At 41.3% G+C, this 12995-nt stretch overlaps 1 protein-coding gene across 1 annotated transcript in view; it reads right to left on the reverse strand.

Annotated features, from left to right (window-relative positions):
• Nucleotides 1-12995, reverse strand: part of LOC138968196 (large neutral amino acids transporter small subunit 2-like) — an 89175-nt gene that overhangs the window by 9268 nt on the left and 66912 nt on the right. The window contains exons 4-9 of the mRNA XM_070340750.1: nt 9884-10009; nt 8546-8645; nt 7598-7642; nt 6892-7015; nt 6420-6523; nt 4665-4761 (exon numbers count right to left, since the gene is read on the reverse strand). Coding sequence (XP_070196851.1) covers nt 4665-4761; nt 6420-6523; nt 6892-7015; nt 7598-7642; nt 8546-8645; nt 9884-10009 — 596 coding nt within the window. The remainder of the gene's footprint in view (nt 1-4664; nt 4762-6419; nt 6524-6891; nt 7016-7597; nt 7643-8545; nt 8646-9883; nt 10010-12995) is intronic.

The following is a 12995-nucleotide window of genomic DNA, read 5'->3' on the forward strand; positions in this document are numbered from 1 at the left end:
GGAACCAAAAATCTACCTAACAGCAAACTAGAAAGCTCCTGCGGTTCCAAAAACAGGAGGGGCCTTTAATTTCATAACCGCAGTGCCCCACTGCGGGAGCTTGCAACGTAGTACAATGTATTACCTTACTGGGAGAATGCAAGTTTCCAGTACAAAGGACTTAACATTTCTTACATACTGCTTGACTAAAATCTTTACAAAAATTGACTATATTCTATACAAGAAACACTTAACAAGGGTAAAAGGAGAAACAAAATCCGTTAGTCGCCTCTTACGACATGCTGGGGAGCATCGGGTAAATTCTTCCCCCTAACCCGCGGGGGGTATTGCTGACCACTAAAACTGTGGTGAAAACAAGCACAACAAGTGATGTTCCTCTTAGCTGACGCAGACGCACCGATGCGCTAGTGATGAAGTTGAACAATGACTGTGGAGATTTGTATAGAATGTCATATTTGGTCAAAAATACAAATAACATTATTAGTTATCGTTAGATGTGGCTGCTAAGGAGTCTTCTTTGGGCTCACCTGGTCTCAGTCAACCAAGACTATCGCATACACGTAGCAAAGCCACCAAATGGTACCGTAAACCAAGAATAGTGACGTAAGAGATTAGAATGTCTTTTGATTTGGAATGTGAGGCGTTCTGTATCAAATGTAATATTTTGATCAAAAATGCAACTAATGTGTAAGACCCATTAGGATAAGGATAAGATAAGGATAAGATTCATATAGTCCTGTGAGGTTACCCTCATGAAAATTCGGGCTGCTTTCTCCCTGGGGAAAGCGAGCTGCCATACAGTATACATCACTACCCATTTTTTTAATTTGTTTTCTCTTGCATGCGTGTATTCATGTTTCCAAGTCCTGAGACTTTCGCTGTGAGCTTGGGTTCTTTATCTTGCGCATGCGTGCACACGGGGGTGTTCGGACACTGAGGAGAGTCTGCACAAAGTGGACTCCGGTAAATAAATCCCTTACCGAACTTACGGGTCGAACCAACAACGATTGCGACAACTGGTTTTCCAGCCAGCGCCGTTACCCACTGAGCTATCTCCCCGCCTCTAGACAGGACAAACAATAAAGTGTCAATCATATTCCCCGCCTCTAGACAGGACAAGCAATAAAGTGTCAATCATATTCCCCGCCTCTAGACAGGACAAGCAATAAAGTGTCAATCATATTCCTCGCCTCTAGACAGGATGAACAATACATTGTCAATCATATTCCCCGCCTCTAGACAGGACAAACAATGAAGTGTCAATCATATTCCCCGCCTCTAGACAGGACAAACAATGAAGTGTCAATCATATTCCCCGCCTCTAGACAGGACAAACAATGAAGTGTCAATCATATTCCCCGCGGAGTTATCTCCCGCTCACCGCCGCGAGAAGGCACGTTTTTTCTGCGCTCCGCCACATATCGTGGTTTTCTTAATTAGCAAGCTAATTTAAGCGTGCAGGGATATGAACGTGTGAAAGCCTTGCAGGCGCATCCTCAGTGCACCAGTATGCAGAAGAATCAGAGGTGATACTATTGTTTTATGGACACTACGCCGAATTAATGTGCCGCACTCGACATGAACAGGGCCCGGTCTGCATCTGTCAAGCGTCGTAACCAAGCTGACTCGAGTGTGGAAGGCGACACTTCTGTCACAGAAAGTAAGTGCAACGCTGATAGCAACGTGAAGAAAACGAAGAAAGCCCCAAAGAGACCGAAACTCTCAGAAGAAAAACAGTCGGGCACAATTCCCTCTCACTTCAACAGACTCACAACAACAAATATGGCGGCCAACTCGGCCATTGAACAAGACAGTGACACAGATTCGTTAGTTGATATGTGTGGGAATGACAAAGACAATGCCAGTGGAGATTGTTCAAACAAAGACTTAATGAGAATGTTGATGAACATGAATGATGGACTCAACAAGAAGCTGGACGCTCTCAGTGGTACGGTTGAGCAGCTAAAAGGCGAGGTGTTCGATCTGCACCAAGAAAACAACAAACTGGCCACTGAACTACAGAAATGCGAAAAACAGCAAGAAGACACACATCGACAGGTGGAAGAAGCGCTATACGTCGGGAAACTTGCATACGAACGGGCGAACGAGAACGAACAGTACTCCCGTCGCAGCAACTTAAAACTGTTGTTTGTTGATGAATCAAAAGAAAATCCTGAATCTGCGGAGGAAAGCGAAAAGAAAGTGCTAACAGTCTTGCATGAACAGCTAAAGTTGACACACATTACGCCAGATCTGATTGAGGCTGCACATCGAGTTGGCAAGAGACAGGCAGGAAGAAACCGGCCCATCATTGTGAAGTTTCTCTCCAGGAAAACCAAGCAAGAAGTAGTACGCAACCGACGCCTGCTGAAAGGTGCCAAGCCGAAAGTGGTGATTGTGGAGGACTTGACCAAGCCAAACTACACTCTGTACCGACAAGCCGCTGATCGTCCGGGAATACAGAGTGCCTGGACATCTGACGGCAAGATTTTCGCTAAAGATGACGACAACAGAATCCATCTTATCACAAAGCTGTCCGACCTAGAGCGCGTGCGTGTCGCCAGCCCAAAGTCTACCAACCCATCTACCTCTACCCCCTCCACCCGCTCCTCGCAACACTAGGTAATCTCGAACCAGAAGTCGACAAAATCTGCAGCCACGTGTAGTACACGATCTTTATAAACAAAGATGTCATGTGACTTCAACGTCACTACAGCCAATGGAATTGCGCGTGTTGTTGTCTCTCGTTGTAGTGTGTAAATGGCGAACGTCGAACGCGGCATGGAACTGATAACATTCCAGCTCGTCTAATGGACATAAACTGGTCACGAGAGAGCGCTGAGTACTTACAGTATGTATATGTTTAGATGTGTGTGTATGGTGCGTGTTGTTTGTTGTCGTTGCAACCAGTCTGTGTGTCGTTTCCCCTGCTGTGTTGTGTCAGCCTCCCCCACTACTTCCCCCTTCCTGCCCCTTGTGTATGTAAGACGGTGGTCACAACAAAACTGTACCTGTTCATTCGGTGATTTATTCCTTGTTATGTCGGAATCATGCACACGATGTAAATGTTCACCTGCAGCACCACAAATCAACTCGAATGCAGTGCTTGTTTCTATGTATGCATTGGAAGTTACTCGAAGTGTTGTTGTCCGTGTTGACAGTTTGGTATGTCAGGTGTGTTGTCGAATTTGTCCAGCATGCAAGCTGACATGTTTGTGTTTGATTTGCATCGAATGTACAGTCTTGTATGAAATGGAAATTAAATTTGAAGATGGCTATGTGTGAATTATTAAATATTGTTACTTTTAATGTAAATGGTTTAGGAGATTTTAGAAAGAAAAAAGATGTTTTTGATTTGTTGAGAAAAAGCAAGGGTAATGTATTTCTACTACAGGAAACGCACTGGAAAATTGAACAAGAAAATATGATCAGATCACAATGGGGGTTTGAATGTATTGTGGCAGGCATTGTTTTTTCAGTCAACTTAGATGACATTATACCCCTTAATTATGAACATAAATTGGTAGAAATTGAGAATTTGTTCAGGTCCTGGTCCAGAAGAAATTTAACACCCTTTGGAAAAATAACAGTTATTAAGAGTTTGGCGCTGTCTAAGTTTATTCTCCTTGCCAAACAAAGTATATTTGGAGCCAAATTAAATAAGACAGTCCCAACACTAAATGTTTTTGTGAAAATTGCTAAACAAAGGTTTTTGATCGAAAAGTATAATGCTAGTGTAAATAATTATTATGGTAAATTTGAAAAAGAGTGGTGTTTATATAGACACTTTTTTCATTGATGCTATAGGATAATTGTATTGATTGATTTCATATGAACATTTTTGAATGTGATACCCCCTGACCCATTTACTCATAACAGGTTATACAATACTTTTTTGCCGATAATTAAACCCCATGTATACTTGGAGGCTAAATTGTGACCACCGCCCCCACCTACCCCCCTCCCCTCCCCCAACCTCAGTTACAACCCCCCCCCTCCCCCCCCACAACCTCAGTTCCCCCCCCCCCCCCCCCCCCCCTTCCATATCCCCTGTCTTTTCAACATCCCACCCTACTGTCTATGTCTGCGTCTTGTCTAGGTATGTACGTGTGTATGCGCTTTGTTGACAAACTCGGTGTATGATGTATGCTATGCTGTGTTTATGTGTATATAAAGGAAATAAAATGTTAAAAAAAAAAATAAAAAAAAAAAAAAAAAAAAATCATATTCCCCGCCTCTAGACAGGACAAGCAATAAAGTGTCAATCATATTCCCCGCCTCTAGACAGGACAAGCAATAAAGTGTCAATCATATTCCTCGCCTCTAGACAGGACAAGCAATAAAGTGTCAATCATATTCCCCGCCTCTAGACAGGACAAGCAATAAAGTGTCAATCATATTCCCCGCCTCTAAACAGGACAAACAATGAAGTGTCAATCATATTCCCCGCCTCTAGACAGGACAAGCAATAAAGTGTCAATCATATTCCCCGCCTCTAGACAGGACAAGCAATAAAGTGTCAATCATATTCCTCGCCTCTAGACAGGACAAGCAATAAAGTGTCAATCATATTCCCCGCCTCTAGACAGGACAAGCAATAAAGTGTCAATCATATTCCCCGCCTCTAGACAGGACAAACAATAAAGTGTCAATCATGTACTGACTGTGAAGAGCAGAGCAGGCATGGGAGTGTAATGGTTGACACTGATCATGGCCAGCACATCAGGAAGGTGACCTTGGCGAGCACCAACAAAGAACAGCCTGCAAACACATCAAATTCAAAATACCCCTTTCAAATGCTGAATTTCAACATCATCAGGAAGGCCCAGGCCACCTAGACCCCACTCCCCCCCCCCCCCCCCCCCCCCCCCCCCGCTCCCCCCCCCCCTCCCCCCCCTGTACCTGTGCCTCATTTTGAAAGCCCCTCCCTCCCATACACCAGGTCCAGCCCACACTAGGTCCAGACCTGAATAATTATATTTTTTAATGAAAACACGAATGAAGTGTTTGAGAAGCGTGTTTTATGCCTGTAAGAATCCCTTCTGCTGTGACCATCACTCAGACAAAATGAACAAGTCGCGTAAGGCGAAAATACAATATTTAGTCAAGTAGCTGTCGAACTCACAGAATGAAACTGAACGCAATACCATTTTACTCGTAGCATCGTCAGGCCACCGCTCATGGCAAAGGCAGTGAAATTGACAAGAAGAGCGGGGTAGTAGTTGCGCTAAGAAGGATAGCACGCTTTTCTGTACCTCTCTTTGTTTTAACTTTCTGAGCGTGTTTTTAATCCAAACATATCATATCTATATGTTTTTGGAATCAGGAACCGACAAGGAATAAGATGAAAGTGTTTTTAAATTGATTTGGACAATTTAATGTTGATAATAATTTTTATATATTTAATTTTCAGAGCTTGTTTTTAATCCGAATATAACATATTTATATGTTTTTGGAATCAGCAAATGATGGAGAATAAGATAAACGTAAATTTGGATCGTTTTATAAATTTTAATTTTTTTTTTACAATTTTCCGATTTTTAATGACCAAAGTCATTAATTAATTTTTAAGCCACCAAGCTGAAATGCAATACCGAACCCCGGGCTTCGTCGAAGATTACTTGACCAAAATTTGAACCAATTTGGTTGAAAAATGAGGGCGTGACAGTGCCGCCTCAACTTTCACGAAAAGCCGGATATGACGTCATCAAAGACATTTATCCAAAAAATGAAAAAAACGTTCGGGGATTTCATACCCAGGAACTCTCATGTCAAATTTCATAAAGATCGGTCCAGTAGTTTAGTCTGAATCGCTCTACACACACACACACACACACACACACACACGCACGCACGCACACACGCACACACATACACCACGACCCTCGTTTCGATTCCCCCTCGATGTTAAAATATTTAGTCAAAACTTGACTAAATATAAAAAGCATGGCTTAATAACAGCCACAAAACCAGTTCTTCGTCTCCATACACTGTGTGTTCTCACTGGGTGGAAAAACTCAAACTAATTGGTCAAAATCAAGAACCAATCAATCATCTACCTAATAAATTAGTAGACCTGACACAGTAGATGAAGTTAATTGTTCACTCTACCACTGGAACAGATGATTTTGTCACACCATGTCAGTTCACTCTTGATAGGCATTTACATGTACTCCAGGGCAATTACATGTACTCCAGGGCATTTACATGTACTCCAGGAGAAAATTGAAAGCAATCTGTTGAGCAATATTGCCTTTGCCTCATCATAATATATACATTAACATAATTATAGAAGCAATCGGTGAAGATGCTATGGGGGCTATTTGAAAGCTTTTTAAAACCATGCAGAACCTGAGATATCGGATGATATGAAAAGATGAAAGATGCACACTTCCCAACACAGGTGAACAATGACGTACCTGCCCGAGGTGAAAAGCAGACCGTTTACTCCACCAAAAGTAGACAGCGCCACAAAGATGGGAATAATCCAAGCCATTACACCAAACAGTTTGTTCCCAAAAGTCTGAAACACACATTACGCAAAAAGAAATCTGAAATACTTTCATCCTTCAACCTATGTGATAACTCATATGATACGTTACCTTTATTTTACCAAATAGGAAGGTAAGACCCATAACCCAAACAAGACAAAATTTCAATGTAAAATCAAATGAAAACATATCAAGCCAAGTCTTACATCTTACAAACATGATGTTCCAGAGAAATACGAACAGACAGACAGACAGACAGACAGACAAAAAGACACAAGCACACCATTCCATCCAACTTCACATCTTGTGAACTATAACAACAATCATCTGACTTTGTTAAGATTTTGTGTGCAATGATTTATCCTTTAAAAACAATGCAGTTTAAAATGCATAAACTCACCACGGCCACAGCATTTGATTTCAGCATCTCTGCCGGTGATATAACGGTGAAGTACGCCACGTTGGAGAACACATAGACGCAAGTCACCAGAGGGATTGATATGTAGATGGCCCGTGGCAAATTTCTGATAAAAATGCACAAAAAGTTGAGAGAGAAAATGATGATTTTGGAACCAGATTTGTATAACAAATTTACATGACATACAAAAGAGGGTTAACCCCAAACACTGAAAGAGATAGAGACAATCTGCTTTTTGTAAAACACATGCCTTAATAACTGACTGTGAAAGGACTATGTGTGTGACAGAATACAAAGTTCACATTTTTGACGGTTTCCCCTGAATTTAATTTCAATTAGCCCCCTTCCAAACCCCCTCCCTAAAAAATAATGTTGTTGTTGTTGTTGTTTAAAAATCAAATTGAGTTATGATTTTCTGAAGATTTGATTGCTTTCCTTCTCAGAACAACACATCTACATGTATATATATCTCAGCTTTACTCAATATGTACTTGTATTACAGTCATATCTGAGGTTCAGTTTTACTACATATGCATGTTCTGTTTTTGGAAAATGTGTGTCTGAAAGTGGTTAATTCAGGCAATCTAGAGAAAAGGAGTATGAACATACACACACACATGTAAATGCATTCACACGCATTCCCAAATGTGCATACACTTACTTGTATTACATAAGTACACATACTCACTTATAAGGATCTTTCATTTCCTCAGTGACAAAATTCAAGAAATTCCTGCAAAGTATGAGGAAAAAAACACATTAACTTCAGATTCCCTAATTTCAAATGTATGTAAGCTGCCGTCATGAAGATTTAAAAAATGATATCTTTAAGTATCATACTTGAAATTGTGCAAACAAAAATTTTGTATTTAAGAAAAGAGAAAGGGAGAGAGAGAAAGAAAGAGAGAGCAATATATGTGTGTGAGTGTGTGCGTGTGTTCAGTGTATGTGTCACACTCTGTGTGTGTGTGTGTGTGTGTGTGTGTGTGTGTGTGTGTGTGTGTGTGTGTTGGGCGGGGATATAGCTCAGTTGGTAGCTCGCTGGATTTGTATTCAGTTGGCCGTTGTCAGCGTGAGTTCGATCCCAGGTTCGGCGGAAATTTATTTTCACAGAGTCAACTTTGTGTGCAGACTCTCTTCGGTGTCCGAACCTCCCCCCGTGTACACTACATTGGGTGTGCACGTTAAAGATCCCACGATTGACAAAAGGGTCTTTCCTGGCAAAATTGCTTAGGCACAGTTAATAATTGTCTACCTATACCCGTGTGACTTGGAATAATAGGCCGTGAAAGGTAAATATGCGCCGAAATGGCTGCAATCTACTGGCCGTATAAAATTTCATCTCACACGGCATCACTGCAGAGCGCCTAGAACTGTACCCACGGAATATGCGCGATATAAGACTCATTGATTGATTGATTGATTGTGTGTGTGTTAGTGTGTGTGTGTGTGCGCGGGTGTGTGTGCGTGCGTGTGTGCTTGTATTCATTTTTCTATTTTAAGCTTCTGAATGTGTATTGGTACATCAAAAGCCAGTCAGTTCAAATGTTATGCCAAAAGACAAACATATAAAGAAAAGTGTTATGCCATGGAAATTAAGTAAAGAGAAAGAAATTTAAGAAGAAAAAGGACTTACCATCCAGCATAGGCAAACAGCCCAGAATAAAAAGCCAGCGAAATTTTCCCAATATCCTCGCTGGTTGACTCCATCCCATAGTTCAAATATTCTGTTTCACCTGTTGCACGTATAAAAATAAAATAAATTAAAATCATCAGAAAGCAATCATAAGTACAAATCAAAGCCGTCACCAGTATGTAGAGTTATTTCCCTTCAGAGAAAAATGGACATTTTCTACATGATTTGGGTGGGAAAGTGTTTGAGGGATGCATATTAGGATATCTTGGTAATAAGTTGTAAATAAAATGCAGGCATCATCAAAAATAAACTATGCAGATTTTGTTTTAACCGTGTCACTGGGAAAGCTTCTTTAGTTCAATCTGCAAAGATGCAGTGCCAAAAGCAGCGTCAGACCTGGGAACCCCTGTTTTGCACTTGGAGTATTCTCAAGCAAACTTGGTATATTTTCAGAAAAATGAGCATACTCCACACACGCACAGCATTTGAACATCCATGATTCAAACATGTTTCACATGCGTCCGTCGCACGGTTAATCAAGTTTACCTATACTTTTAAAACATAATTATACTTCTTTCACTGTTTACTGACAAAAACTGTAATCAAAATACTGGATTAGCTTTGGGATGCGCTTGTGAAGAAAAGTACTGTAGGAATGTTTCTCGTTGTATTTTGTCCACTGACCGTACTGCTCGTATTCTAGGCAATCATGCGTACAAAATGCAGCAATATCGTATGGGTTCCCAGGTCTGCAGCAGTTTACTATTTTGTATCATTCAAATCATGTGTATCACACTGATCAAGCACACAAATTGATTTGAATACAACATGTCCCATATCCAAACCACTGTCATCAATTCATGTCTAAACAATTCCACACATACTTCCACACCCCTAAAGCACACAATCATGCACAGAAACACACACACACACACACACACACACACACACAAACAAACACACACACACACACACACACACACACACACACACACAAGGGGCAGTTAAGCCAGAGGGGGGGGGGGGGTTACAACCTGGGGTCCAGGGGTAGACCCCTTGTGGGGTACAGGGGCAAGGCCCGGTTGCCCCCCTGAAGCTGAAGAGTTTTAGCTATTGAACAATTTATGGCTTATCCTTGATTTTAAACATGATCAACTGGTGTCAGCAGCCACTCATTATTTCTTTTAAAGTTAGCACTAATATCTTTTTTTTTTTTTGACAGCCGGGGGGGGGGGGGGGGGGGGGTCGGAACCCCTGTAACCCCCCCCCCCCCCCCCTATCCACCCCTGCACACACACACACACACACATTCTGACTCACTTAACTGCTGACACTTACCCATGCCAATCATGACAATCCCAGTCCCGATAATAATGAGCAGGGCCATGAGCTTGGCAACTGTGAAGACATCTTGAATCCGTGTCGCCGCTCGGACACTCACCACATTCACGAATGTCAGAATACCTGGAACACAGACAAGACAGAACATTGAATGTAAATCATCTTCATTCTTATTCTCAGACTTGTGGATCACATTTTCAGCACCAAGTTTTGAACATGCATGGATAGAGCTGCATAACAGATATTGAAAATAGTTCTGGTGTGAGAATGGCACTTGTAATACAGTGGAATCCCCCTTTTACGACCTTAAATTTTTTTTTAGGAAAATCAGGTCTTAAAAAGGAGGGAGTCTTAAAATGGGGGTAAATTTACAGCGGTTATGAACAGAATATCTGGGAAAACCTTGGGTCTTAAAAGGGAGGAAGTCTTAAATTGGGGGGTTCCACTGTATAGTGATGTGGAAACTGTATTGGCGGTGTGATACAATGTTTCCACAGACTGAAGAAGTTTGATCCTTTTTCAACTGTTCTGATAAAAGTGTAATTTATGGCGTACTAGCTGGTACAACAACTTTATATGGAAGTTTAATTTATGGTGTACTAGCTGGTACAACAACTTTATATAAAAGTGTAGTTTCTGGTGTAATAGCTGGTACAACAACTTTATATAAAAGTTTAATTTCTGGTGTACTAGCTGGTACAACTTTATATGAAAGTTTAATTTCTGGTGTACTAGCTGGTACAACAACTTTATATAAAAGTTTAATTTCTGGTGTACTATCTGGTACAACAACTTTATATCAGTTTACCAGTACTGTACCAGTACAGTCGTACCTAAGGTTACAAGAATGTGTGTAAATTGATCAACTTAGAAACAAATCTACCACATATTGTATTACTCTTTTGGTGAGAGGATTGTGCAATGTACCACATGTGTTTGTCCTGTTCTAGACAATATACCACATGTTATGTTATATGATCTATTTATGCCCTGTGAGATGGAATTTTTTACACAATACATCACGCATTCACATCGACCAGCAGATCGCAGCCATTTCGGCCCATATCCTATTTTTCACGACCTATGCAGTTTTCTTGTTCATGACAATATACCACACCATAAACTGTGATGCTATAGTGCATACAGTTCACGCCTGTTCAATGCTTGTTTATTTTCATATCTCACTAACAATGTGACACCCTCTTAAACACCCACCCCGCAACACACCCACCCACACATGTTCTCCATTCCGCCTTTCTTTCCTGCAATTTCAGCCATCTGTTACCTCCCACATGACTGAACACCATGAGCTCTTTTTATCATGGGATAGTAACAGGTAGGTGTAGAGCAAATGAAGTTAAAGAGAAAGGTTCTGCGCTGATGAGATTGGCATTAACAAATTATATATGTTTTCACAGTGTAAGTAAAAATGCAGTTTCATTATCCTCTGAAATTTGCTTGCAGCAAAAGAGAGTTTCCAAGTTAGTTTTCGTTTAAATCTATTTGTAAAAAGCCCAAGAAAAGGTTGTTGGACAAGGTTCAGTCTTCTTCTTCTTCTTCGTTCATGGGCTTAGACTCCCACGTTCACATATGTTTTTAGCACAAGTGGATTTTTACGTGTATGACGGTTTTTACCCCGCCATTCAGGCAGCATACGCCGATTTTGGGGGAGGCATTCTGGGTATTTTTGTGTTTCTATAACCCACCGAACACTGACATGGATTACAGGATCTTTTCCATGCGCACTTGGTCTTACGTGCTTGCATGTACACACGAAGGGGGTTAAGTCACTAGCAGGTCTGCACATAAGTTGACCTGGGAGATCGGAAAAATCTCCACTCTTAACCCACAAGGCGGCAGCGACCGGGATTCGAACTCCCGACCTCCCGATTAGGAGGCGGACTACTTACCACCACGCCACTGCGCCCGTCAGGTTCAGTCTAACCTCTTATAGTTACGAGATTCATAACCCAGTGAGGCAGGCAGTGCTAAGAACTAAGAAACAAAGGGAAGCTAGCACTTCCACATACAGACAACAACAGAAAAGATGAAAGTCATTTGTTTATTTCAAGGCTTCTTATTCTTCAAGGTGCCAGGAGACTGGTTCCGCACAGCTCTAACTTGCTGTTGTTGTCTATATTTAGAGCGTTTACTTCCCCTTGTTTTTTAGATCTCATTTGTTGCGGTACAGTGGAACCCCCCCTTTTAAGACCTCAACAAATGAGAGAAATTCAGGTCTTGAAAAGGAGGGAGTCTTAAAATGGGCGACATTTACACAGGTTAAGAAGAGAAAATCTGAAAAAGCAAGTTCTTAAAAGAGGGGAGGGGGGGGGGGGGGGGATTGATCTTAAAAGGGGGGTTCCGCAATACTGTAATCTATGTTCAACCTACCGGCCATGAAAATAACAATGACCTGCTACAACCAGGGGCAGAATATATTTTTCAGTGCACTCAAAATGGCTGATGCTTCACGACTTCCGGAGGTTATAATATATTGCAACTTGTATTTTGGAAGGGATTTCACTTTTATGTTTACTGTTTCAGAAGTTGCATTAAAAACGAGTCACCCACATGCATACATACACAAGCGTGCATATATCATCTAAATGCAGCGGAGGTTTTATGGCACATGAAAGTAACGAGTTTTCTTGAGATATTTTATTGGGTTGTGCAACTGCTGTTGTGGGGCAGACCACCTGCACTGATGATGTCTTGTGGGTACAGTGCAGCCCCCTATTAAGACCCCCTGTTTCTACTTCCAGATCTCTCTTTTGAGACCCCAGATTTCAGATTTTCTTCTCATCATGTGTGTAAATGTACCTCCATATCAAAACTCCCTCCCTTTTATGACCTCATTTTCTCACATCTTTGGAGGTCTTAAAAGTCCAGTACCACTGTATACAGTAAAGAAGAGAAATGAGCACGGAAGTGAGAAGATTGGGATGAATTGCAGAAGAACAGACGCATCATATATCTGTGCCAAACCTTGCTCATCTGATATATTATGATTTCTCTTCATATAAAAAAAACAACTAACAAGCCAGCCAGCCAGAAAACCAACAGATAAGGCCTTAAAAAAACTGTCCGGTCAGCCAACCTAACCTATTTT

Source organism: Littorina saxatilis, linkage group LG1 (assembly GCF_037325665.1).
Source record: "Littorina saxatilis isolate snail1 linkage group LG1, US_GU_Lsax_2.0, whole genome shotgun sequence".
NCBI classification, from domain to species: domain Eukaryota; kingdom Metazoa; phylum Mollusca; class Gastropoda; order Littorinimorpha; family Littorinidae; genus Littorina; species Littorina saxatilis.